The sequence below is a fragment of the Microtus pennsylvanicus genome, chromosome 15 (genome assembly GCF_037038515.1).
Source record: "Microtus pennsylvanicus isolate mMicPen1 chromosome 15, mMicPen1.hap1, whole genome shotgun sequence".
Taxonomy (NCBI): domain Eukaryota; kingdom Metazoa; phylum Chordata; class Mammalia; order Rodentia; family Cricetidae; genus Microtus; species Microtus pennsylvanicus.
In genome coordinates this window covers 23,294,573-23,320,495 of record NC_134593.1, presented here as the reverse complement: position 1 = coordinate 23,320,495, position 25,923 = coordinate 23,294,573, and the positions used below count along the sequence as shown (strand labels likewise).

Here is a 25,923-nt window from a genome sequence, read left to right as displayed (position 1 = left end):
CATAATTCATTGTCAAGAGAGCCAGAAGGATCATAGACTCCCTGGGGAATTACTATCTTTTAATGTACACTAAATTGGACACTACGTTTTTCCTTGGACATCTTACCCTTCAAAGTTCTACTTTCATGTTTTCTCTTGTAAAACTGTCCACTATTGTCTAGATTGGAAGTAAATTCTCCATCCCACAGTTGGTAGTTATTATAATGAGCCACACAAGGAAGGAAAATAATTCAGTTCGAAAAATGGCTTTACGATACTTTCCCTCATCTTCCCTTAGCCTTCATCCTTCCCTCATCCTTCCCTTGGGCTGTTTTTCTTTTGCAGATAAACTGGAATCTCAGGGGGGTGCTTTACGAAGGTTTTAAGGAAGACAAGAAGAAAAGCAAACTGGTCAGGCTCACTTTGCATACTCTGAAATTGGCTAGCTAGCAGTTCTTAGATACTACATGGTGAGAATTTCCAAAGCTAATAACTCAAACGTAATTCTTTTTCTGAAATAAAATGTCAGTTTAAAGAAGAGACGGGAAGCAAGAAGGAGGAAATTACATGAGTAAAACTGTCATTGCAGCTTTTGTGAGCAGTTCAGCTAGAGTGTACTTAGCTGGGACGCTGTGAGGTGGTGATCAATACATGAATGTCTTGGAATTCACAGGACGACAGTTAATCAGTTCCTCTCTGCATTCTTCTTTTAGGTGTTTATATACTTTTCTTATTTAACGTCATAGCATTCTCAGAGTCTGAGGCTTAGGGCCGTGTCCCTTTCAGACACCCCGAGCCTTCTTCTAAATCACAATCACTGCTTCAATTCCAAACTTGACATCTCTTCGTGGATCACTGCATGAGAATAGCCACCAGTTATAGCAAACGGCCAGAAGAGACGTCAGGAGGGCGGCAGGTCAGCTACGTCTTCTATTTCTGCTTTCTCCGATAAGAAATATTTTTGAGAGCAAAGACTGCGTGGGCAGAAGGTGGGAGTTTTTCCCTTCTAGGAACAGAAAGTCATTGTTTCTGGCTGTGTTCCACCGGATTTAACAACGGACCAACTTCCGGTCCGTTCCCTATGTCTTCCGAGTCTTGAGTCTTCCTCTACTTCTGCCCGGAGTTACTGCCCGGTGCGGGAGGCAGTAGCTACTTCCGCCAGAAGTCCCTAGCGGCTCGGGTTCGGATGCTGCCCGAAGCCGGGTCCTCCTCCGCAGCCCGCCCGTCAGAGGCCGGTGGCAGCGGCTTCTACAGGGCCTGCCGCGAGGCCTCCCCTGCGGCCGAGCCCCGGCCAGTGGTGGGGAAGAGACGCCGGGAAGCGGTTCCAGGGTGGTGCGTATCCCGCAGGCCTTGCCGCATCCGCCCAACCGGGGCGGGGCTCGACCTCCCGGACCCGCCCATTAGGGTCGCCTAATTCGGGGCCGGTTAGCCGCCTCTCACCTGCGGGAGTCGTCATCCCCCCCCCCCAGGCTGCGGCCACCCGGGGACCATGGAGTTCGCGGAGCTGATTAAGACCCCACGGGTGGACAATGTGGTGCTGCACCGGCCTTTCTACCCCGCCGTGGAAGGGACCCTGTGTCTGACGGGCCACCACCTGATCCTGTCCTCCCGGCAGGACAACACGGAGGAGCTCTGGCTCCTCCATTCAAATATCGACGCCATTGACAAACGGTGAGCGCCCACCACACCCAGGTCCATAAGGACCTGGAACAGATGCTTCCTTTTTTTTTTTTTTTTTCTCCTGGCATCCTCGCTCAGCCAGCTAAATGAACTTTCTGAGGCCTACATCTGAAAGCCATCTGCACTGGCTACCTGGCTTTTGCTATACCCGGGCTAAGGTCTCAGGGGTATCATCTCTGTGGGCGTTTTGAACACCACTTGGGCCTATTTTCAGTGTTCTCTTTAATTTTTTTCCCCCATCACATACCTTGAATTTTCCTTGCCATTTCTCGAAACATTGGTTGTCAATCAATGTCACATCACAAAGTTGTGCATGAATATAATTTAAAGCCCCTCCCCCCCCAAAAAGTAGACAGGCCCGCCTTTTGCAGCCTATGCCTGTCTTGAGCTCCGGACTCTCCAACCTTAGTTTCCCAAGTAAGTGCTGGAATTACAGTTGTGTGTGTGCACTACCATGCCTTGCCGCAGCTGAGTACATTGTCTTTTATTTTCTATTTTATTACCTCAAAAAATATTTAAAGTTCAGTAAGGTGGCACACACCAGTAATAGCACTGGGAGGGCCGAGGCAGGTGGATGACAAACTTGACAGCCACCTCACGTATGTATGGAAGAGCCTCTCAATAACAACAAAAGTTCAGTTTGGTCATATTTCTTATTTATTTTCTGGATTGTTGCTTATCTGCTACTGAGGGTAATAATCAGCCCTCAAGCCGGGCGGTGGTGGCGCATGCCTTTAATCCCAGCGCTCGGGAGGCAGAGGCAGGCGGATCTCTGTGAGTACGAGACCAGCCTGGTCTACAAGAGCTAGTTCCAGGACAGGCTCCAAAGCCACAGAGAAACCCTGTCTCGAAAAAACCAAAAAAAAAAAAAAATCAGCCCTCAATATTGTTCAGTTTTACTTCTGAGAAGAAAAGGGCTGACCCTTAAGGAAAGTATGTAATTCATGTGTATTTTCCCACTTCATACTTTTTTACTTATGTGTATATGTGTGTTTGGGTATGTACACGTGAGTGAAGGTGCCCCAGGAGGCAAGAAGGTGTTGAATCCCATGGAACTAGAGTTACAGGCAGTTGTGAGCCACCCTGTGTGAGTTCTGGTGACAGAGCGTGGATCTGGAAGAACGCAAAGCGCTCTTCACTGCTGAGCTGTCTCCAGTTCCCCGTTCCATACTTCTCATCTGTGCAAGAGAGTGTCTCAGAGTCAAAAATATTTCTATATACTTTCACCTGCACTCAAATTCTCTCTTTGCTGGGTAGTGGTGGTGCACGCCTTTAATCCCAGCACTGGGGAGGCAGAGGCAGAAAGATCTCTGTGAGTTCTAGGCCAGCCTGGCCTACAGAGCAAGTTCCAGGAAGACTCCAAAACTACAGAGAAACCTTACCTCAAAAAACTAAAAAAAAAAAACAAAAAAAACTCCTCTGCTTTCTCAGGTTCCTTGTGAGTTCTGTGTACTTCAGGCGGGAGAAGGCAAATTGATTAACCAGCTCACTATGAAGTGTGTGTGAGTGACACCATGCTTTGTATTGCTCCACTGCATATTTTGGATGTTAAGGTTTCTACAGGCATTGTGCCTTAATGCAGTCTGGTGGGAACGTTACCAGTAGTTTGGGTTATCCATCCATACCAACAGGAGGCTGCTAGATTCCTCAGTTCATCTTTAGTGCATAAACTTACTCAGTGCTCTCTCGTGCTGCATGATAAAGGCTAAATTCCTGACCCTCTGTGATCTGCTTCTAACCTGTTATCCTCTCTGGTTTCCTTACCATTCTTGCAGGTTCGTGGGCTCTCTGGGTACCATCATCATAAAATGTAAAGATTTCCGAATTATTCAGCTGGATATTCCTGGGATGGAGGAATGTTTAAATATAGCCAGTTCCATTGAGGTAAGTATTTTGCAGGCAAAGATCTGATGGGGAAAAGGCTGTGTTCTGATTTCATGCAGCCTTGTGTTTCTTCAGTCAGGTGTTTGATCATGACCCCCTGTCTGCTGATGTAGGAAAAGCCCTACCTGATTGGTGTCCCACAAGAACAATGGGCCTCTTGTGTTTCCTGCACTTTCAGTGTTAACTTTCTACAGAATTCTTAATCCCATCAATTGCTTAGAAGTTTGTGGAATTTCATGATAGAATTTCCATGAGTTCATATTGATCAGATAATAAATAGAAGCTATTTCATCTGAGTATGTATGAATTCTTTAAAACAACAACAACAACCCAGGAATCATGTTTACTATACAAATCTTGATGCTTTCTGTGCCGAAGACAGTTTGTGAACTGTTGTTCTGTTTCAGTGGATTTCTTGAAGGAACAACCTATAAGGAGTTTTAAGCCAAGGAAACAAGTACAGTTAGTTGGATTGTGGACACGGTACAGTGAGCGGGTGTGATCTTCCTGAGTGTAGTGTGTCTGTGAAATAGAGAAAACCCTTGAACTCTGAGCAGCGCTCTTAATACTGCGATTGTTGTAATAGCGTCGTTCCTCTGTTAGCATGCGATGCGGCCATGGGTGAAGTGCTTATCGCTCACAGTTAGTCTCATATTATACGATAAGTATATCATTACCTGTCTTTCAGGGAAGTTATACGATTACATTCGTGGGTATATGTGAATTCTTAGTACTTGATAAATGGTAGCTGCCATTGGAGGGCCCTTCTGTGAGAACAGTTTGATGCTGAGACGTTGTGGTAGAAATAGCCACATCACATAAAGTTGACTGTCTTCACCATTTCTCAGCTTACCATTCAGCTGTGTGTCAGGAGTATATTCACAGTGTTGTGTAACAGACTAAAGCAAGTGCCTCTCGTCAACAGTTGTCACCTGTGACTTATATATGAAGGTATGTATTTGCTTTCATCAGCTCATTTAAGATGTGTTTGGTTTTGCTTATAAGAAAGTTTTGAACATTGGTTCTGGCCACACTTGAGAAAATTTGCTTGGATAGTTTAAGCTCTCAATTGAAGATTTCACACTCCGTTTTTACCTTCTGACTGTTTCGGTATACACCCCAATTTTAAATCACCACCACTAAATTATACCAACTGACTCTGTGTTTAATTTCTAGGTAATTACAGAATCTAGTTGACTTTTTTTCCTTCCGCAGTTACTCTGTGTAACTGAGTTATTTGGCTTTATGTCTTTTTTAAAAAGCGGGTTTAGCTATTAAAAAGGAGAGGAAAAGTCTTAAATCTATGATCACAATTTTGTTTGGTTTTTAACAAGAAGTAGAGGATCAGGTGATGTGTTGCTAAGGGAATGGCACACAAACCTTTCTGCTTTTGGAAATTCTACTTGAGGAAAAGAGAGAGTGGATTGAATAGTCTGCCATGTGTAGTTTTCACTTGGAAATGTGGTCTTGACTTGGCTGTACTCCCCACCGTGAAAAAGAAAACAAACTGAAATAATGTTTTACCATTTAGACAAAGGAATGTCTTAGGCTCGCATTGGTTGGGTGTGCCCTGTGTAGCATAAGGAAAGGACAATGCCTAGCCAACTGGCAGATCCTTTTAGGAAGGAGGAAGTGAGTGTAGATGTGGCTTCTGTATATGTATGTCTTGTAAGAACTCAGGTTTTTTTTTTTTAAATGTGTCACACTGTTGTTGGCCTGTTAAATGCCTTATCTCCATGAAGACTCCTAATAAGCCTGTGAAATTTCCTCCATTGCATAAGGCATAGGGAGGCTATGTGACTTAACCACTGTAGTGCTGGGATTGGAGCTTGAGGCTTTTCTGATACTTGGCAGCTGGCCAGAGTTGAGTATTCCTTTTTTATAGTGACAAGCAGGCATAGATTTCAAATGACTTACAGTGTCTAGTTAGCTACTGGCTATTTAGCTCAGACTCTAGTAACTAACCCAAGGCTTTTTGTTCTCTGGTGTCCAGAAATTCTTGGACATTTTTATTGAGCTTTGGACGTTCTTAAATTGTGTCAACAGGCATGATTTCATTAGACACAGACTGTTCTGTTGCTTGTTTCATTCAGGCAACACTTGTTGAGTGGTTGTGTGTCAGGTGTCTTAGATGCTGCAGTGGGGATGTTAGCTACAATCAGACTGTAGCTCCACATAGAGATATGGCATTGAAGACCTGTATTGGGTTCCATCATTACCAGGTCCTATTACTAACTGTTGCTTCATTAGAATTATTTCAGTTGTGGAATCTTTATCTTTCTGTCCTCTAGGCATTGTCCACTCTGGACTCGGTCACCCTGATGTACCCTTTCTTCTACCGACCTATGTTTGAGGTGATTGAAGATGGCTGGCATTCCTTCCTTCCTGAACAAGAGTTTGAGCTCTATTCCTCTGCTGTAAGTTAAGATTTGGACATTGTAGGCACTAAGAGTTAACCCAACACCTTATTTTACTTGAGAAAGGGATTCTTTCCCTTTGAAGGCTAGTGAGGTGGGGTTGGGTTATTCATGCCTAACTTTAGAGTATGTACTAGCTGTTGGCTTAGCCTTTTTCATTCTGGGCTGAACATTTTGCCCATGTGTTGATATAATTGCTATAGCTACAATACTTTTCCTTCCAATTGATTAACATAGTCCAGATATTTTTAAAATTACCTGTATAAATATTGCTTAAAAATAAAAGTAAAACATCGTTTTGCTTAAAGCCAGTCCTGGCATACTATGAGTTAATTTGAGTTAATTGGTAGATGTAACAACTTAATGTATACTAGGTTTTGAGCCACCTAAAGACTGGAGTGAGTGTGAGTTAGATGTCCAAATTTCCTGCTGAATGGCTTCCCTGGAAATCATCTCCAAAGCCTTTAAAACTTAGATGCTTTATGACACTGAGCTGCTTGCTTAGGTTTGAAGTACTGTGTGTTTTCCAGACCAGTGAATGGAGACTGAGTTATGTCAATAAGGAATTTGCTGTCTGTCCTTCCTACCCGCCAATTGTCATTGTGCCCAAGTCCGTCGATGATGAAGCTCTTCGGAAGGTGGCAGCCTTTCGACATGGGGGGCGCTTCCCAGTACTGAGCTATTACCATAAAAAGAACGGCATGGTGAGTATAGGGAGCGCTGCTCCGCTGACAGGCGTGGCCTGGGTGGGTAGGTCCTTTACTTGGGAGTATTCCCTTTTCTGTGCGCCTTTTGGCCAAAATCATTGGCCAGATCATTCCCACTAGTGCATCCCTCATGTGAACTGCAGGCCTCCGGGAGTGGGATGCTTTCCTGAGGAGACTGAATTCTTTCAGTACTGCTCAGCTCCAGGAAGGCTGGCTTTATCTTCAGAGCACAGTGTGAAAGAAACTATGTTTATTTAATGTTTCTGCAATGCTCATAAGACACAAGAGTGACATTTCCTAGAATCCTGTTTTGTTTTGGTGCTTATTACAATTATTCCTACCAAATTTCCATGTGAACAGTGAGTTGAGCAGACATTGACTCACAAGAGAAAGAAGAATGACGCATGCCATTTACTCAGGCTCTAGCAACTGGGAAATTAGGGATTGCAGAGACCAGTGAGATCTTGGGTCGCTGATCTCTGACTGGGACAGCCAAGGTGAAGAAAGAATAGATGCACATGTAGAAAATCTGGATTGGGTAGGTGTGTGTAGTCTGATGGAGTACCACCACCTGTGCACAGCTGGAGCCTCAGCTTGTGTATTGTGTACAGTATGTGGGGCAGCTAGTTTGGGTGAGAGGTCTCCGTCAGCCAGCAGACTCAGGCTGGATGCATCCAGGAGAAGGAAGCTGCACTTGTAGTTTTGTATACACTGGCAACATTTACACTTGGGCTAGAGGACGGTTGTGCATCTCTGACCTGACCTGGAGGCACGGCTTTGTCACTTCCCCATTGGTCTTTGATGCATGCCTGCTCACATTAACAAGACACTTCTGTCAGGGCTTCCTCACAGGGGATGTAGCAGTATAGAGCTTGCTGGGCATGAGCTTTCCGAATTACTTTCTGCTCTCTTCCACCCCTTTACTTTTTTGAGACAGGGTCTCACTAGTCTGTCATGTAGTTCTGGCTGTCCTGGAACTCTCTGTAGGCCAGGCTGACCTCAAACTCACAGAGCTCCACCTGCATCTGCCTCCCAAGTGCCGGATTAAAGGCATGTGCCACCATGTCTGGCACTTTCTCTCCTCTTGCTTTTCAGTAAACTTCGTTTCTCATATGCAGCCCATAATAAACTAGACAGTTAGAGCTATCTACCATTGTCCTTTTCCACAGGAATAAAGAGGGTATCAGTGTAACAGAGTTTTAAAATTTTGCGATGTTGTCAGCAGGCCACCTGTCCTGCCAGCAGTGGGATTGCTCTTTCAGTGTTTGTAGTACAGTATTTTAACAACTGGTACAAATGTAGTGTTGAGTCCCCTGGTGGCATCACTATAAAATAATTACTGTTTATTCTGAGCCAAACAGTAGTGTCTGCCCAGGGTGACAGGATTCATGAACTCCTACAGTTCTAAACAAAAGAAAAGACTCAAGTAATGAATGTAATGCATCTGTGGGAGTCTCAGGTGCAACAAAGCAGGAAAAGCTCTTTTGTGGTTCCAGGTGTTACAGCTTCAGCTTTAGGGCTGATCAGACACTGGCTAAGCCTAATGGAGTATTCTGCAAGGTTTTTTAGTAGTCACCAGGAATTTGGCTCAGATAGAGAAATGGACAGTTATGAGAAACAACTTAGAAAGAAGGAAGAATGTGTTCTGGCTCGCAGAGTTCTGTGTTTCAGTCCTCACTCTGTTGGCCCCACTGCTTTGGGCTTGAGATGAGGTAGAATCTGTGGTGGTGGGAACGTGGGGAATACTGAAAAGGATGGCAGAGGGGCAATAGAGGATAAATAATTAGGCAGCTTTCGGAACATTGGAAATGATTCCCCCAACAAAGGTGTATATAAACTTTCTATTTTGTGTTTCTCTGTAATTCTTGCCAGAGCCAGCCCCGTGTATATAGAGTTGACGTCTACTCTTTCCTCCAAGACTCAGTATTGGTAGTCTATCAGATAAGCTAATAGAGATACAAAGGGGAAGGAGCATGTGGATTTTATCCTGTGTGAAGACATGAGACGAAGAACTGAAAGGCAGAATTAGAAAATCAGAAAGAGAGGTGTGGGCTTTTGGATTGCGTGTAGAGAAGGAAGTGGGCAGTTGGTTGGGTAAAGAAGAACATGCATACAGTCAGCCAGGCTGGTTGTCATACAGACGAAGTCTCCCTGCTGACAGCCTGTGTGGTCCTCTGCATGTGTCAGACCCCAGTGTTTTCCTCCAGGCTGAACGGGCAGAGGAAACATCAGACAAAAAATCTCTGCCTGCTTCTTCTATTGCTAATGACATATGGATGCTTCTTTTTGTAGGGAGCCTTTTCAGAGCCATTCCTGGGTCTGTAGAGGTCTGCAGTTTATTTGAGGTGTGGGATATTTTATTCTCCCACAAAGACTCAGTTTACTGGCTTAGGCTGTTATCATCTTTGTTATGGGGCCAGATCTACTGCAAGTCAGTTCATGGACTAAATGAAGTACAGCGCGTACTTCATTAGAGGTAATGAGTTCATTATGTTTGCGATAGCAGGAAAATAATTGTATTAAAATGCAAGGCCTGTCTGTGTTTTACAGCTGTTAAGACATGCAGTGCATTTGAGTATGTCTTGCTCATCAGCGTTCTTGGCAGAGTACCACAGATTGTTTGCCAGAGAACCCTGGTCCAGTTCCTTCTCGGAAACTTCAGTAACCGCATTGAGTTGTTACCATGTGTGCTTCCAGGTGATTATGCGAAGTGGTCAGCCTCTGACTGGCACAAATGGGCGAAGGTGCAAGGAAGATGAGAAGCTGATAAATGCCACCCTCAGGGCAGGAAAGCGTGGTTACATCATTGACACAAGATCACTAAATGTGGCCCAGCAAGCTAGAGCCAAAGGAGGGGGCTTTGAACAGGAAGCCCACTATCCCCAGTGGAGGCGGATTCACAAGTCCATTGAGAGGTAAAGAGGCCAGCGTGGTGGGGACTCTTTGTGCTGATTGCAGAGGGGGATCCTGTATACTTGTTCAAAACAGAGATCAGGGCTACTCCACACAATCGAGGGTCTGGAATAGGCTGGACAACCTGCTCTGTGCTTCCCTGCCCCATCTGCTTTACTAAAGTTTAATGAATGAAAATGTATGTGTTTGTCAATGCAGAACAGCTCTCATCTCAAAGGGAAGAAGAGTGAGTTTATTCTTGAGGCAAATGTAGTGACCCTGACCCAGAAACATAGATTCGGGTTGCCCCAAACAACTTGTTCTGGTGTGGAAGCGGCTTCAGGAAGTTTTCATAGTCACAGGATGAAAATGTAAGGCATTTTCCAGGTACAGTGGTAGGAACATCAGATAGATGGGGTACAGGAAGCTGGGGCTCTCTGCTAGCAGGTCTTAGGTGCTGTCTGACAACATAACATTCTTAGCTTGCTGCTAGTGGACGGTCCTGCGCTCCAAAGTTTTACCAGTGGTTGAAAAGCTAGGTCAGACAGCTGGACAGCTACTAAAGGAACAAAGATAGTTGAACATGCAGACTAAATCTGCAACATTCCAACTCCACAATCTCGAAGTTCATATCAGTCAGCCTTGTGTTCTTCAACATAGGTGTGGCTACTTTTTGCAAACGAGTTCACACTGTTTTGTCTGATGTGTGATTTTGATTCAGCTGCAGATAAAGAAATGATGAGGCGACATATCCGTCATCTCGCCTTCTTGTCTGTGGCAGAAATACTCGTGTCTCCTCTTGTCAGCAGTTTCAGTGGTCCTGTAGCTGTTGCACCTGTAGTCTGTGGAACTAGCCTCCTGGTTTCATGACTTGCAATCCTGAAAGAATAAGCCAGGAGGCCAAATATTGCTGAATAAAAATGTTTTTTTAAACCAGGAGAGAAAGAAAGGAAGGTTCCTAATGGATTGTAGCACAGCTGCAGCAGTATTGGGACTTTCGGGAAATCACAAGACAAAAGCCAGAGATCCATGGACTTAGTTCTCGGTTTGTTATGTGCTTTCCTGGGAGGAGGATGGCTGGGCTGCCTCTGTTCTTGGCACATGAGTTTTAGCACTGTCTTTTCGCCTATTGCTGGCAGCAGTGTGCCAGTAGATTTTGTAAGGGAGATACAGAGTCTGCAGATTGATTTGGCTAGAAGGATACTCTAACCATTTTCCCAGCCATGAGCATGAGATCTCTTTCCACTGATTTATGTCCACATTAATTTCTTGAGCATTTTATAGCTTTTAGTGTACAAATCTTTTACAGTCTTGAAAAAATTCACTAAAGTATTTTATTCTTTTTGTTGTTTCCATGAATGAGATTTTTCTTTCTGTCTGTCTGTCTGTCTGTCTGACAGAATTTCTCTGTGTAGCCCTGCATGTCCTGGAACTTCTGTAGACCAGGCTGTCCTCGATCTCACAGAGATCCACTTGCCTCTGCCTCCCAAGTACTATCACTAAATAACTTTGATATTAGAGTTGGGCTAGTAACAGAATGCTCTCTTCAGGCTTTTGGAAGACTGGACAGGACTAGTATTTAGTTCTTTTAAGTGTTTGTAGCTTGGGAGGCCTTCAGGACCTGAGCTTTTCTTTAATGGTAGATTTTTGGTTTTGTTTTTTTTTGGGGGGGGGTTGGTTTTTGGTTTTGTTTATTTGTTTGTTTACTCATTGTTTTGTTCACATTTTCCATTTCTTCATGACTCAGTTTTGGCAGGTATTTTTAGGGTATCCAGTTTGTTGGTGTATAATTGCTCATAGAAGTTCACAACCCTTCTTTTTACTTTTTCTTCTTGAGATAGAATCTCATTATGTAGCCCTGACTGGGTTGGAACTCATTATGTAAACCAGACTAGTCTCAAACTCACAGAGTTCCATCTGCCTCTGCCTCTGGGGTGCCTGGATTAAAGGCCATGCCACCATGCATACCCCTATGATCCTTCCTGCTCCTGTGGTATGAGTTGCAGTGTCCCTTCTTGCATTCCTTGTTAGATTTGCTTGAGTTCTCTCTTTTTTATTTAGTTTAGCTAAAGAGTTTTCAGTTTCATCCAGTGTGTGTGTGTGTGTGTGTGTGTGTGTGTGTGTGTGTGTGTGTATGTATAGAGCAGTTGAATACAAGATTTAGGTATATTAAGCAATGAGCTCCACCCCAGCTTTCATTGAATTTTGTAAGATAAGAAAAAAAAATCATGCTGGGTAAGCACAGATGAGCCTCACTAGATAGCTATCTTTTTTCATTCATCCCTGAGCTTTTACAGCGTCAACTGCTGCCAGACTGGCAGAGCAGATTTGCTACATATAATTACATCTTCCTACATTAGAAGGTTTAGAGGTTTAGTCTCTCCGTAGCCACCTGTTCCCACCTTGTGTTCCCTCCACCTGCTTGCTTCTCCTCAAAGGAGGGCTTTACAGGTTCTGCAGGGGGTGGCTCTAGGATTTGGGTCTGGTCTTGGGTGTCATTGCTGAGACCTAGATGCGTGATCTAGATCATACAGCAGCGATAGTGTCAAGGTGTAAGTTGCCCTACATCTTCAGATCAGACAGTCCCAGAGTGCAGTGTCCTGGCCTCTGCCCTCCAGGTAACCCAGCGTGTGAACTGGGTCTCCTCTGTTGAGCAGGAAAGGTTTTTCACTGAAGCATCTTTGCAGTAGAGCTAAAAGTCTTTTTCAGTCCTTAATCCTCAGGTTGCTGCACAGCCATGCAAGTGTTCTGAACTTTCTTGCCATTGAACGTACTAGGGACAGATTTGGGTTTGTTTTCTTTGACATTCTGTCTTATCTGTCCATTTTTCTTTCTGTAACTTTCTCTTTCTTATTTTTAAAAGATATCATGTTCTTCAGGAAAGCTTAATCAAGCTCGTGGAAGCGTGTAATGAACAAACCCACAACATGGATCGATGGCTCGGCAAGCTGGAAGCCTCCAACTGGCTGACACACATCAAGGAGATTCTGACCACTGCCTGCCTGGCGGCCCAGTGCATTGACAGGTAGCGTGTGTTCTGCCTATCTGGGTGGGACTCACACTGATGACATCATTCTTATCCAGACTGTGCATAGAGTGCGTTAAAATCCATTCCCACTCCATAGCCTCCTGGTGGCTCTATCAATACCGTGTGTGCTTACAGTTCCTGGTGAGGGTGTGTGGGTCTGAGTTGGAATGACCATGTCTGTTGAGTGAATGTGATTAGTGCCCGTGTGTCTGCCTGTGATGACACAGACGTATCACAGGTCTACTTTTTCTGTGAAATCCTTCAATTATAAATTTGCTGTGAAAAAGAAGGAAAGGAAGTTTTCTTGGCAGACTCAGTGGAGTAATCCTGTCGCACAGTGTCATTGTCCTTTCTCCTGTGCTGGGTTTCTTATTCTAAATTGCTTGCTCTGGAGAGTTACGCTAGTCTCAGCTAGGAATCCTGCTGGTGGTTATGCAGTTTGCCAAATGATTTCAGTATTCACTCTATTAAAGGCTCCTAACTCTTGAGACCAGAGGCAGAAAAGTGAGCAGAGGCAGGAGGATTGTAGAAACTGTTGCAGAAGCATAGAGCGTTTTAAAGAATGGGATTCCCACTGAAACCATAGGTAGGTGTCAGCATTGTCACCTCCCTGGGTGGCACTCAGAAATGTTAACTTGTTTCTTGCTTCCAAATTAGGGGAATACCTTTTTCATTTGTTCAAGGCTAGAGAGAAGCTATAGTGAGTTGCCTAAGATCCTGTGCTCTGTTAGTAAACAGACAGAGACTTTGTTTGGGCTTAGGTTATGACTTAGCCAATTAAATAGGAAATTAAAGACCAAGGTTTTGTGACAAGAAAACAAAAGCCCAGAAGGCTGAGAGGCTGACATGGACATTTCTGTTTCTTTTAGCTCAAGTCTACCGAGTTACTCCTAATATCATGAGTACAGTGTCATGTATCCCAGGCTAGCCTAGAACTTCTTTTGGAGCTGAAGATGACCTTACATTTCTGATCCTCTTTGTTCCCACCTATCAAGTCCTGGGACTAAAGGAGTATACCACCACAGCCAGTTTATGTGGCACTGAGTATAGAACCAGGGCCTTTGATGTGCTAGGCAAGCTGAGCCACGCCTCCGCCTAGCTTCACCTCCATGTCTGTCTTCCCAGCAATAGCAACAGAACAGTGAGCGGAGGGTACTCTAGGAGCAGCCATCTTTATTTCTCCAACGGGCTGGGTTTTTACTATGTTTGGTTCCTTTTTCTGATATGTTGGGATTTATACCTCAATAAAAATTGGCTTTATAATTAATTGCTCAAAATGCAGAAATAAACCTTAAGTTTAGAATAAATAGCACTCATAATTCAGAGATACATTCAGTATGTATGAAAGGCACAAAGTATCTATCTGCTCATACTGTTTAGCATAATTATTAGATATTATTCTAGGAATGGGGTTATATAACCAACTATTGGTAGAGGCTGTTGTTTGCACAATAAGAACTCAGCATAATCCCACAGATATGGTATCATAAAATGTATAGAATTAAATAGATTATAATTTAATCACTTAATGGAATATTATATAGGCATTACTAAATAGTTCTAACCATGGCATAAAATATAGTTAATGATTATAATAAAAATAGTGGGACATTGTCTTTCATTATTGCTGTATAGGGGCTAGAGAGATGGCTCAGAGGTTAAGAGCATTGCCTGCTCTTCCAAAGGTCCTGAGTTCAATTCCCAGCAACCACATGGTGGCTCACAACCATCTGTAATGGAGTCTGGTGCCTTCTTCTGGCCTGCAGGCATGCATACAAACAGAATATTGTATACATAATAAATAAATAAATATTAAAAAAAGAAAGTAACATCATTATTGCTGTATAATATGTATGTACATAGGAAAATAATTGGCATTAGACAGAAACATGAAATGTCCTTCTTCCCAAATTTTCTTTACTGTGGTCTCAATAAAAAGGATGGAAGAACTGGGGGAGGGGGGGCACACCTTTAATCCCAGCACTCAGGTGGTGTAGGATGTCCATCTGTCTGTGTGTTGCTTTTCTTGGTTAATGAATGAAGAAACTGCCTTGGCCTGTTGATAAGGCAGAACTTAGGTAGGCAGGGAGATGAAACTGAATGCGGGGAGAAAGAAGGGTGGAGACAGAGAGCCTCCATGGAACCACCAGAGTCAGAAATGCTGAATCTTTGCCAGTAAGCCACTGCCATGTGACGATATACAGATTAATAGAAATGAGTTAAATTAATATGTAAGAGTTAGCCGATAAGAAGTTGGAGCTAATGGGTCAAGCAGTGTTTTAACTAATACAGTTTCTGTGTTGTTATTTTGGAGCTAAGTAGCTGGGAACAAACAAGCAGCCTTCCTGTTACACTCAGAAGGCAGAGACAGGTGGGTTTCTATGAGTTTGAGGCCAGCCTGATCTACAGAGCAAGTTTCAGGACAGGCTCCAAAGCTACAGAGAAACCCTATCTCAAAAAGTCAAACAAAAACAAAGGTGGAAGAAGGCCGAGTGTGTGGCTCATTTGGGTATCTCTTTAGGATAAAGGGGTCCCAAGCACCTATTAACTCTTATAGGCAGCGGTGTCATTGCTAAGCTTATGGGCTGACAGTTGTATGTTTTTGCTTTTTTTCCCCATGTCTTTGTATCTCAGAGTATAGTTTAGGACTTGTTTCTTGGATCCATCGCAGTTGGCAAAGGCTGACAGGAGGAGGCTGAGTTCAGGGTTGGAAAGGTCATTTTAATGTGTTTATAGGTTTGATGGGAAAGGTTTTTCTCAGCTACTAAAGCAGGAAAGGCAAGTACCGGCTGTGACAGGACTTTTGTGTTTGTCCAGGGTTGGAAGGCCAGCTGGAAGGTCTGTGTTGACTTAGAAGGTCTCTTACTGTGTGAAGTTTGGGGTTCACTGTGGTCTCCTGTTTAGAGACTCCATTTGTCCAGTGTCTCGTTTAGACTCCACATCCTACTGACATGCAGGGCATGAGACTGAATCACTTTATTCATGGACTGTTCATTGTTAAGTAGTTTCCCCTCTGTGCTCTGGGTTTTCCTCTCAGGGAGGGAGCGTCGGTATTGATTCATGGGACAGAAGGGACTGATTCCACGCTGCAGGTGACTTCCCTGGCCCAGATCATCCTGGAACCGAGAAGCAGGACCATCCGTGGCTTTGAGGCCCTGATAGAGAGAGAGTGGCTGCAGGTGAGAATGCTGCTGGATAAGAGGAATGCCATCATTGAGGGGGGTCTCAGTTTGTGGTGCTAACATTATGAATGAAATTGTATGTTTAATTTTCTGTGGGTCAGTTAATCCACCTTCAAACAAATAAGTGTTTAGAATCATCATTATCTTTGAGTTTCTCAGTCCTCCATGTTGTTGGTTGGACTTGGCCTGTGTGTGTGTGAGCAGGTGATCCACCCCTGAGCTGCAGCCCCACCCCAGCACCTCTCTTTGCTTATATGGCTCACTTAACACTTCATTCACTGCCATAGCTGTGCAGGTTGAGCATCCCTCGTGTGGAAATCGCAAATGCCCCAAATGCTGACTCCTGGCCTCCTGTGGTTGCTGCAGTGGAAATGCAGGTGCAGAATGAGACGGCACAAATCTCCCTTGGGCTCTGTGGGTGAGCGTGTGCTGTGAGACTTAGGTTCCAACCCCAAAATAGCTCATGTGCACATTTGTGAAAACCCCTGGAGCCCAGTGCACCTCTGGTCCCTAGTGTTTTAGACAAGGGATCCTCAGCATGTGCTTTGTTACCAACAAGGGAAATAGAAAGAATGTAAAGCATAGACGGTCTCCCAGAAGCTGGGTCTGCATACAGATAAACTTGAGGGGGGGCAGGAGGAGGAGGCTGTGACCACAAGACAAGGCTTGAGCATATTCTGCCTTTTGTCCGTCCTGCTCCAGCCTACACACTTCCTCTGAGGTCCAGAGAAATAATCATACTTTAATGAGGTTCGAGACCAGAATTTCCTTTCACACACAGTTGATACATTCCCTTCATGTCCTGTCTTTGTGGTTAGAGACTCTTACCCTGTTCGTGTATTTCTCTGTATAATTTCAGCATAACGCTACATAATGAGTGTTAACAAACAGGCTTGGATTGTGGTTTGGAGTCCAGTCCATGGATTTTATCAGTTTGTCATTAAGCTCTACCTTGCATTTAATGTCTGAAGGGCATTTGCAATGCCCATGTTCATAAATTCACTACACAGCTTCACTAAGGGTTTGGAAATTGTAACTTTTTTCCTTAGTTGCAGAAGCTAGTCATTTGAATCTCATCTAGACAGGAGCTACCTTGGTCTTGTGGTATTCCAGCAGATCAGAATGCCACTGTGAGTGTGTGAGCTCATTTTCCCAGGTGTGATCAGGCCAGGACCCTCACATTTCCATCTTCTCCACTAGGCCGGTCACCCGTTCCAACAGCGCTGTGCACAGTCAGCTTATTGCAACAGCAAGCAGAAGTGGGAGGCGCCTGTGTTTCTTCTCTTCTTGGACTGTGTATGGCAGATCCTCCGGCAGTTCCCTTGCTCCTTTGAGTTTAATGAGCATTTTCTCATCATGCTCTTTGAGCATGCTTATGCCTCACAGTTTGGAACGTTCCTGGGCAATAATGAAAGTGAAAGGTGGGTGAGCTCACACCTCGTCACTTCCTCAAAGAGACTGGGATTTGGGTGGACGTGAATGTCTGTGTATAAGAAGGAGAATCTGCAGTTAAGTACAAATTAAATTACATGAAGTACAGATGTCCTATGAGCCAAGTGTGTACGAGGTGAGAGGGACCCACAGCTTTCTGCTGCTGGATTAAAAGTAGTCGATGCAATGCTTAAAAGCTTCGAGCACATTAGCTCGAACATTTTCATGTTAACATCACAGTTGCATGTTTGGAGGACATGTTATCATCTAAGCAGGCATGCCCTCCATCCACTTCTGTAGTCCAGGAGAATGAGATCCAGAGAAATTAAGTGACCATCCAGAGACACATAGCTAGTAAGCCACCAAAAGTATGGCCTCGGGCTGGAGAGGGCTCAGCAGTTAGATTACATGCAGCTCTAGCACTCTTGTTGAATGACTCACAACTGCCTGCAACTCCAACTCCAGGGGATCTATCTGATGCCTTCTGGGAGCAATTGCACTCATGTGAACCTATGTATGTATATATACAACTATAATATCTATCAACAGATGTATACCCAAAATTAAAAACTTGACGAATGAATCTTTTTACAAGTATAACCTCAATGCAGTTTTTCTGGTTCGTATTTTACCTGGAAACTGTCCTCAGGTCCTGAGTGATGGTGCTGTTCACAGCCCAGCTACTGCTGGGTTACAGAAGGGTGTGGGAGTTTTACAGCAGATGCCCCTGACAAATACTTTCATTCTAAAGCATGTAGTTTCTCTACCAAGAGTCTTGTTTCTGTCACACAGGGAGTAGTCCTCCTCAGAGGAGCACTGAGGGGTGGTTGTTAGCCATTAATAACTTTAATGATGATTTTCTTTCTTGAACAGATGTAAGTTGAAGCTACAGCAGAAAACAATGTCTTTGTGGTCGTGGGTCAATCGGCCCAGCGAGCTTAGTAAATTCACCAATCCACTCTATGAAGCCAACAACCTAGTCATCTGGCCTTCTGTAGCTCCACAGAGTCTCCATCTGTGGGAAGGTAACTCCCCCACCCTGTGCAGAGATTCATCCACTCCAGGCTGTGCCCCAAGCTTGTCTAATGTCACATACCCCACTAGTTGGTATTTGAAGATGACTAGCTGGTGACCAACCAGCTTGTGGGGCGGGGGGTGGGGGGAGGGTTACTGTTTCCTCGGATTGGGCGTGGCCTCTCTTCCATGGCAGCTGAGTTACAGGGAGATTAGCAGGGATGCTTTTGTAGGAGTTAGTTGGTAGCTGGGACATGAATGAATTGTAAGTTCCTCCGGGAAGGTTTCTGTCTGTTTCCTTTCTTAAGCTGTTAACACAGTTAAATGAGTGTTAAATGATGACACACAGTCATTCCAGTAGGCTCTGTAAGTAGACACAAAATGCCACCAGTGAGAACTGCAGGTCCTGCTGTTCCTGTGGAATAGCAGTTCCTAATGCATTTCTGAGTGTTTTCTAAAACAGGTTCTTATGTGTGCAATTTCTCAGACCACTGAAGCTAATCTCCTTAAATACCAAAGCTTGTTTAAAAAAAATAATGATCTGAACTCATGTAAAGTATATTAGGTGTTCATCCACTGGGACAGTAGAAGTACCATTCAACTTCGTAAACATTTTGAAGACAGTAAGTGCATCCTCATGCATGGTTGCACTAAGCAGCATAGATAGAGGAAGGCCATTGGTTGGTACATTCACCTAGGTTACTATGAATGCCCATTGTGAACTCCTTCTAATGTGTTGTGCCCTCAGTAGTTCATGTATGGAAAATGATTGGCCCATTGTGTGATGCTTTCTCTGTCTGGTTTGCATCTTGTTCCTCTTGGCATGTCTGCCCGAGTGCATCCTCCTCCTTTGTAGAATTCAGGAAGCTAAATGCTTCCAGCAATGTCTAGGTTCCCTGATCAGGGGCCCTGTAATTTGAATCTGTGAAGGAGTTTGGGTATCCTGAGAAGAACCTCTCTGCTTACTCTCTGGATTGTTGTAGACAACCACAGGTCCCAGAGTCAGTAATTTCTTAATGAGGGATTGCCACTCTGCTTCCTTTTTAAAGATCTGGGGATGGTAAAGTAGCTCAGTGACAACCTGAGTTCTGTTCCCAGGAGTCATGTGGTGGAAACAGAATCTCCCGGCTCTGACAGCTTGTCCTCTGATTTACACACACAATACACATATGAACGCACACATGCAGATATCATCTAAATAAAATGTAATACAAATGTTTGCTGTCTCTGAGGCAACTTACTTAAAAGACACTGCCATACTTAATCACTGAATTGTGAGGGAAGCCAAATGCCTGGAGTTGGGTGGCCTGAAATATAATTATGATTTTACCAACACACAGTGGGAATTTAGAGATGAAGTGGTGGAGCAAACACGGTTGTTGTTTGTTTATATCATAGGAGGCATTAATAGTGGCTTCTAACTGAATAGTAGACCTAGTAGTTGTGAATTGGCACGGCCGCATGAGCCAGCTTTCTCTTAAGCTGGCTCCATATCTGTGGATTCCACATGTGCAGACAGAACCAGCTGTTCTCTCTGGAAATTTCAAAAAGTTTGCCTTGTGGCAGGTTGGTTTCTTGTTCTTATTCCTTAAACAGCACAGTGTCATGAGTATTTACAGTGTTCACACTGAATTAGGAACAGACATGCTTGTATGCAGAGGTTAGAAGCAAATACTATCATTTGATGTAAAGGATTCAGTATCTAAGAGTATGATACCAAGGGGTGATTCTGGAACCAATCACCTCAGATGATGTCTGCCCTTTCAGTCCATAATAAGCCAGGGACTGTTGTCTGAGGAGAGGAGCAGTTGCCTGCGGTGTTGAAAGATTGAATAACAGTGGCAGAGTGTTGTGAGTCATGGATAGTTCAAGCTGAGGCTTACATAGCAGCCTGTGCCTCTGACAGTGTGTCACCACTTTCCCAGTGAGGATGGTTCCACTCCTGCGGGCAGTCTCACAGACCAAATAGGGATCTCTGATTGGAAAACAGGTGATTTATTTTATGAAAGTGGAAATCGTGGCGCTGTAGCTTACCAGCTTATTTTCATGAGCACATGACAACAGTGTTTTTGTTGGATAACCAGTGAGCATGGCCATGGCAGCAGCAGTTCTTAGCTCTGTGTGGGTTCTTTCAGTAACTGAAGAATCTGTGAAGCACAGACTGAGCCAAGTGTGATGGTGCATGCCAGGAATACTGTCTGCTTGGAGGCTAAGACAGGATTGTGGAGGATCATGAGCTTCAGGCTAGCTTGGCCCATTTAGCAAGAACTTTTTCTCAAAATCAGGAAGGGCTATAGCTCCATAGTAGCATATTTGCCTGGCACGTGGTACAAGGTCCTGGGTTCAGTCTCTAGTGCTGCAAAACCAAAATCTACACAAATACATGAGTTGTAAAAAATGAACAGTAGTGCGTGGAGTTAGCAGTGATAAATATTGCTCCTCTGAACATCCTACTCCATCTGTTTTCATTCCCTATTCTACAGGAATTTTCCTACGTTGGAGCAGATCCTCCAAGTATCTGGATGAAGCATATGAAGAAATGGTTAACATCATTGAATATAACAAGGAGTTACAAGCCAAGGTCAATATCCTGAGGAGGCAGTTGGCTGAATTGGAAACAGATGATGGTCTACGAGAGAGTCCTTGAAGGATGTCCCCATCTGTCCTGAGGACCTATCTAGGCCTGAGTCCGTCTCTCCCTCTGTTTGTCCTTCAGTTCACTGTACGCAGTAACCTTGAACTTGGCTGTAGATGTGGGATCCTGTAATATTATGGCTTTCTCAACACTGCAAGATGGAGGTCTTCTAACACACACCAATGTGGCCTGTTAGGCCTTTGCCATGGGAGCAGGAGATGCTGTCACATCATTAACTGTATGACACCTGTGCCCTAGGCTGTCCTCTATCACCACGTTCTAAACAGTGGTCCAGTCTAGTTAACAGTCCATTGAAAATGTGAGCCGGGCTTATATGCATTCAAATATAGAAGTGTTTTTTAAAACAAATGGTTGAGAAGCCAGAATTTTGTGTTTAACATGTCATCCTGCCCCTACTCCCCACCCCCAGCTATAAAACAACCATTCTCCTTTAAAAACAGTTTTGGACTAACAAAGCCTATTTTGTCAAGAAGGAAAAATTCAGAATAGTTATTTGCGATAAATCTTTCTATAAGGGCAACAGGTATGGTCCTCTGATGATTTCATTAAGAAAGGGTAAATTTACAGGTAGACACTAACAGTCTTGCCATAGAGAACTGAAGTAGGAATTCCTTTCCTCACTGGTCGCCATCCGCTACTGTTGCATTGGCTTTTCAGGTTTCTGACCGTACATACAAAATGTGCTTTGAGTGATGGGTGTGAATGAGACTGTAGCTTGAATAGAACTCACTTTTTAGAACTATACAACATGTACAGAATCTATAAGTCAGAGGTCTGAGTTCTTACTGCGCTGGTCGGTATCTGTGTGACTCATTTTACTTTTAAGTATTCTGAGTTGACCTGTGGCACAGCTAGACTTTCGAGTCAGCTTGAGCCACTTGTAAATCTGTCTGGCGACTTGTTCTTTCTGTTAGGCAGATAGGATTGCACTGGGCTGGGGAGCTGGGAAAGTGGCACAGCTGTCTGAAGCCTTGCTGTATCAGAAGCAGTGGCGCAGCGACTGCCTTCAGCTCAGGGTGTGGCTGGAGGCAGCACCTCTCTAATCCCAGCACTTGGAAGGCTGAGGCAGGAGGACTTTTTAAGTTTGAGGCCAGCTGAGCTATATTGTGGGTTCCTGGCTAGCCTGCCCTACCGGGTGAGACTGTCTAAGAGACTTTAACCGGATCTGTGGCCGCTGCTTTCCATCTCCAGTTGTCCTGCCTCCTCTCCCTTTCTCCTTCCTTCCACCTGTGGCAGGTCAGGAACCACTCAGCAGCCCCAGTCTGCTGGTGGCTTTGTCCACTGCCACCTCTGAGTTCAGCTCTGTTCTTTACCTTTTCTTTGTCTCACTGATGCGCAGAGCACAAGCGAGGCTCCTTGCTCTAGGCCTGTTTTATGCCAATTGTCCTTCTTAGTTTCGAAGAAATTGCCTGATTTCTTGGGGCTGTTCAGTCACCAGCCCTGTCTGTCACTCTGCCACCACCCTACATGTCCTATTTTTGGCTCAGCTACCTGTGAAGGACTCATGAAGGAAAGCATCTGGAGGGTTTTTCCTCTGTGATTTCTTGAAGTGATTCCCACTGCTATGGACCAGGCGCCTGTGCACAGAAACTTGGGGATTTTATTATGCTTAGCTAAGGAGAGGTCTGCTGCCCCCCATCCTCCCCTGTGTGCCTGTCTCCCTGAGAACACTTGATGTGCATCCAGAGTCATAACAATGGTATCCAGTACCTTTGCCTGTTTTCTTTTCCCATGAAATAGCACTCACCACTGTTTTTGACAAGCTTGCATTTTAGTATGGATTTATAGAGATTATCCAAATATCAGCTTTGAAAGCAAATCTTGGTATCAGTCCACTTTCCAAGGATTATTTAATAATGCAAATGCTACAGTTTCCCTAACCTCGAGAGCTCGCTCAAACACAGGTGTGTTATCGCCATGAGTTGAGGGTTTTGAGGAGTCACGCCATACACACCCTTCCCTTGGGTGCAATGAATAAATACAGCAGCTACACTCAGGAAACTGGTTCGTGTTTTGCTGAGTTGCTTGAATGATCATGGCCCTAAAACCTCCAGTGAAGAGGATGGAGGCACAGTTCACAAGCAAGTGCGGCTGCGCAGGGTCCAGTAATAATCAAGTGAGACCTCAGGCTCCCGTGCACCCATGGTCTCCGCTTACATCTGTGTGGGGATTTCACAGTGTAGGCCACAGACTGAAAGTGTCATAGGTCATTACTCTCCTTTGTAAGCAATGCAAGAATGCTTTGGTTTAAATCAGTAATTTTTTTAAAATCAGAAAACCAGAGTTACTTGATCATCTAAGAAACCTGAAACAACATTGTTGGCAAGACTTTACAGTGATGTTAGTAATTTTTTATTATATATTGTGAAGAGAAAAGCAAAAATAATGAAATCCAATAGATTTAGCGTACATGTTTTAAGGAAAAATTAGACTTTCAAAAGGCAAAAACTTAGAGTGATCTTTTCAACAAGTCTGAGAAGATGGTAGCAGACAGTTATTGAAAACTCCATAGCCAGGGTCCGAAAACTTTGATGTTGAGGCCTGACATAGAGTTGGGTCTTACTGCTGCGTTTCATTTTGAAAAATGAGCTTTAGTGGGATTTTAGCCTTTGTTTGGGTCAGGATTTGGGTTTGTGTTAAGTCTTATCACAGGAAAGATTTGACCAGAATCTAATCTCCCATTGTGAAAACTGGAATAGAGCCTTTGTCCCCATCTCAGCTCTAGACACCCTGGCCCCAGGAGATGTCTGGTTTGGGGGGTGGAGCTCTTGTCACTGATAGGCTTGCTTACCAGGCGTCCCTCTGAAGCTGAGGCTTTAAGGCCTGTCCGCTCATGCTAGTGACAGCTGCATGAGGGTGTGGAAGTTTAGCCTTAGGAAAGCTATTCCAGAGCAGGAAATGGACGGGAACCAATTCCCACCCAACCTGTTCCTGGAAGCCTTGGCCTTTATGGACAGATAATGTCATTGGACACGTCTGGTACGGATTATAGCATAGGTCCTCATTGTGTCTCAAGATGGCTTCTTTGCGATGTCAACATGAAGAAAGCGCTCCTTCAGAGCTGGGATTTGGAAGTCACTACCAGAGAGTGTTTCTGTGTTCTTCACCATCTTAACAGGAAACACGAGGAGACTGATTTCTCCTTTTGTACTTATTGGCAGATGGTACGATGAGCAAAATTGCCTTTCTACTGTAATAAATTTGGTTCTGCTTTCACTCTATCTCATAACCTACTGCCCACAAGAGTTTCTTCCTTTGACCCACCATCCTGGAGGAAACTTGAGATTGTAGAACTCGGCTGTAGACTTCGGAACTTGTCTGGACAGTCCTGCAGAGACGCACATTGTGCTTGTGGCGAGCAGTCAGGAAGCTCACAGTAGGCACCACACTGTCCTCATGGAGCCAATGTTCAGAGCCTTTCTCTAGCCTCCTGCAAGTCCCTGGATTGACTGTGACTTGTAGTAAGATGACGTCGTGCAGCACCGCGTGCATTGGTTGGGCAGAGATATTGGCTCCACTTTTAAATTGCACATCTTGGGAAAGGTGGGGTATTCCCACACGTGTATCTAGAACCCTGTTGCTTAGTCCTTAGAGGTTTGCTAGGTTTACACTAGAAATAATTGTACTTGCACACGTAGCTTAATTTAGAAAAAGACTGTGTATTTCTTCTGTAGCTAAGCATTAGGCCTGTACTCTGTGTACTGAATGTGACTCTGTATTGAGGCACACTGTCATTCCTGTCTTACACAATAAACTTGCACTGTACGGCTGTCATGTTTACAATGTATGCTTTCCTGAAACTTGAGACTGCTGTGTGGAACAGTTTCTTGTTGTACGTTTGTCTGCGCACCTGAGTGTGCAACGCACATAGACTCTTAGGGGAAATTCTGAGTGTTTGGAGTCTGCACAACATTTTACTACTGCCTGTAGTGTTCACCTAGCAATGAGTTGATTTACGTCATGTAGCTGGAGCCAGTCCCCGAATTGGTTTGTCCCTGGTAGAGCACGTCGAGAAGCAGTCTGTTGAGTATGGCACTGGTCGCTATATGATATTTTTGTGTCAGGTTCTCCTCTGCCTCAGAGGACTGACGTTACATAGATGCTGGTGTAAACTTCTAGACAATAGTAATAAAATTTGAGTATATTCAAATGCTGCTCTATGGAATCTGATTTTACAATGTCTGAAATATTTGTGAGGGCTTTTGTTGCTGTTTCAGTTGGAATTGCTGTATTTATATTATTGTTGTTGTTAGCAGTAGTAGTGGTGGTATTGGGTATTTTGCCTTCATCTCTGTCTGTGCTCTACATACATGCAGTCCCCAAGGAAGCCGGAAGAGAGCATGAGAGTCCCTGAGGCTTGAGGTGCCAACAGTTGTGAGCTGCCAAGTAGGTGCTGGTAATAGAGCTGGGTACCATGTAGAGCCATTTCTCCATACATTGTTTAAAAATTAAAATCTGAAAAACAGTACAACGATCTCTTCCATGCTGTCCTTCAGGAGTGAATTGAGGACATTCCTGCAGTTTCTATCTCTGTGTGTGTGTGCACGTGTGTGCACTGTTACTACTGTTATTTTGCTAATGTACAAGTAAGTCTCAGATATGGTTTCCCTACTAGCAGGCATTTCCCATTTAGATTGTATGCTGTAAATACTGATTACTGAGTATGTATATTAATACGTAATTAAAGTCAAGGGAGGGAAGTAAAATGCCAACTATTGAATGTAAAAGACACAATGAGATGAGAAAATCATAACCATAATTGCTTTAGGTGGCATTATGATAAAACTAACAAGTACGGTTTGTGAACACAGGGTATTGTGTGTACATCTGCATTTCGATGTGGTGTTGGGGGGCACATAGGGAGGATGCCGAGTTCCACCCAGTGCCTTCTCCATCACTCTCCACCCTATTTTTGGGACAGTCTCTCATAGAACCTGACTAACCCATCTGACAACACCTTCTGACCAGCGAGCCCCAGGGCTCCTCCCATCTCTGCCACATCCACACTGTGTGTGTGAATATGGGTGTGTGCTGCTATGCTTGGCTCATTGTG

At 44.2% G+C, this 25,923-nt stretch overlaps 1 protein-coding gene across 1 annotated transcript; it reads left to right on the top strand.

The window, feature by feature from the left end:
- The first annotated feature begins 1,060 nt into the window (after positions 1 to 1,060).
- On the top strand, positions 1,061 to 24,640 carry Mtmr9 (myotubularin related protein 9). Its single transcript, XM_075948912.1, has 10 exons — positions 1,061 to 1,650; positions 3,435 to 3,543; positions 5,835 to 5,960; positions 6,491 to 6,664; positions 9,365 to 9,582; positions 12,423 to 12,584; positions 15,625 to 15,766; positions 16,970 to 17,190; positions 18,074 to 18,225; positions 20,698 to 24,640. The coding sequence occupies exons 1-10, from the start codon at positions 1,469 to 1,471 to the stop codon at positions 20,859 to 20,861; spliced, it is 1,650 nt and encodes a 549-aa protein (XP_075805027.1). The 5' UTR covers positions 1,061 to 1,468; the 3' UTR covers positions 20,862 to 24,640.
- Positions 24,641 to 25,923: the final 1,283 nt, after the last annotated feature.

Excerpts from the sequence above, each read along its gene's own strand:
- Mtmr9 (XM_075948912.1), top strand. The coding sequence starts at position 1,469 with ATGGAGTTCGCGGAGCTGATTAAGACCCCACGGGTGGACAATGTGGTG. Across the intron at positions 1,651-3,434 it reads ATCGACGCCATTGACAAACG|GTTCGTGGGCTCTCTGGGTA; the intron begins GTGAGCGCCCAC and ends CCATTCTTGCAG. Across the intron at positions 18,226-20,697 it reads GAGTCTCCATCTGTGGGAAG|GAATTTTCCTACGTTGGAGC; the intron begins GTAACTCCCCCA and ends CCTATTCTACAG.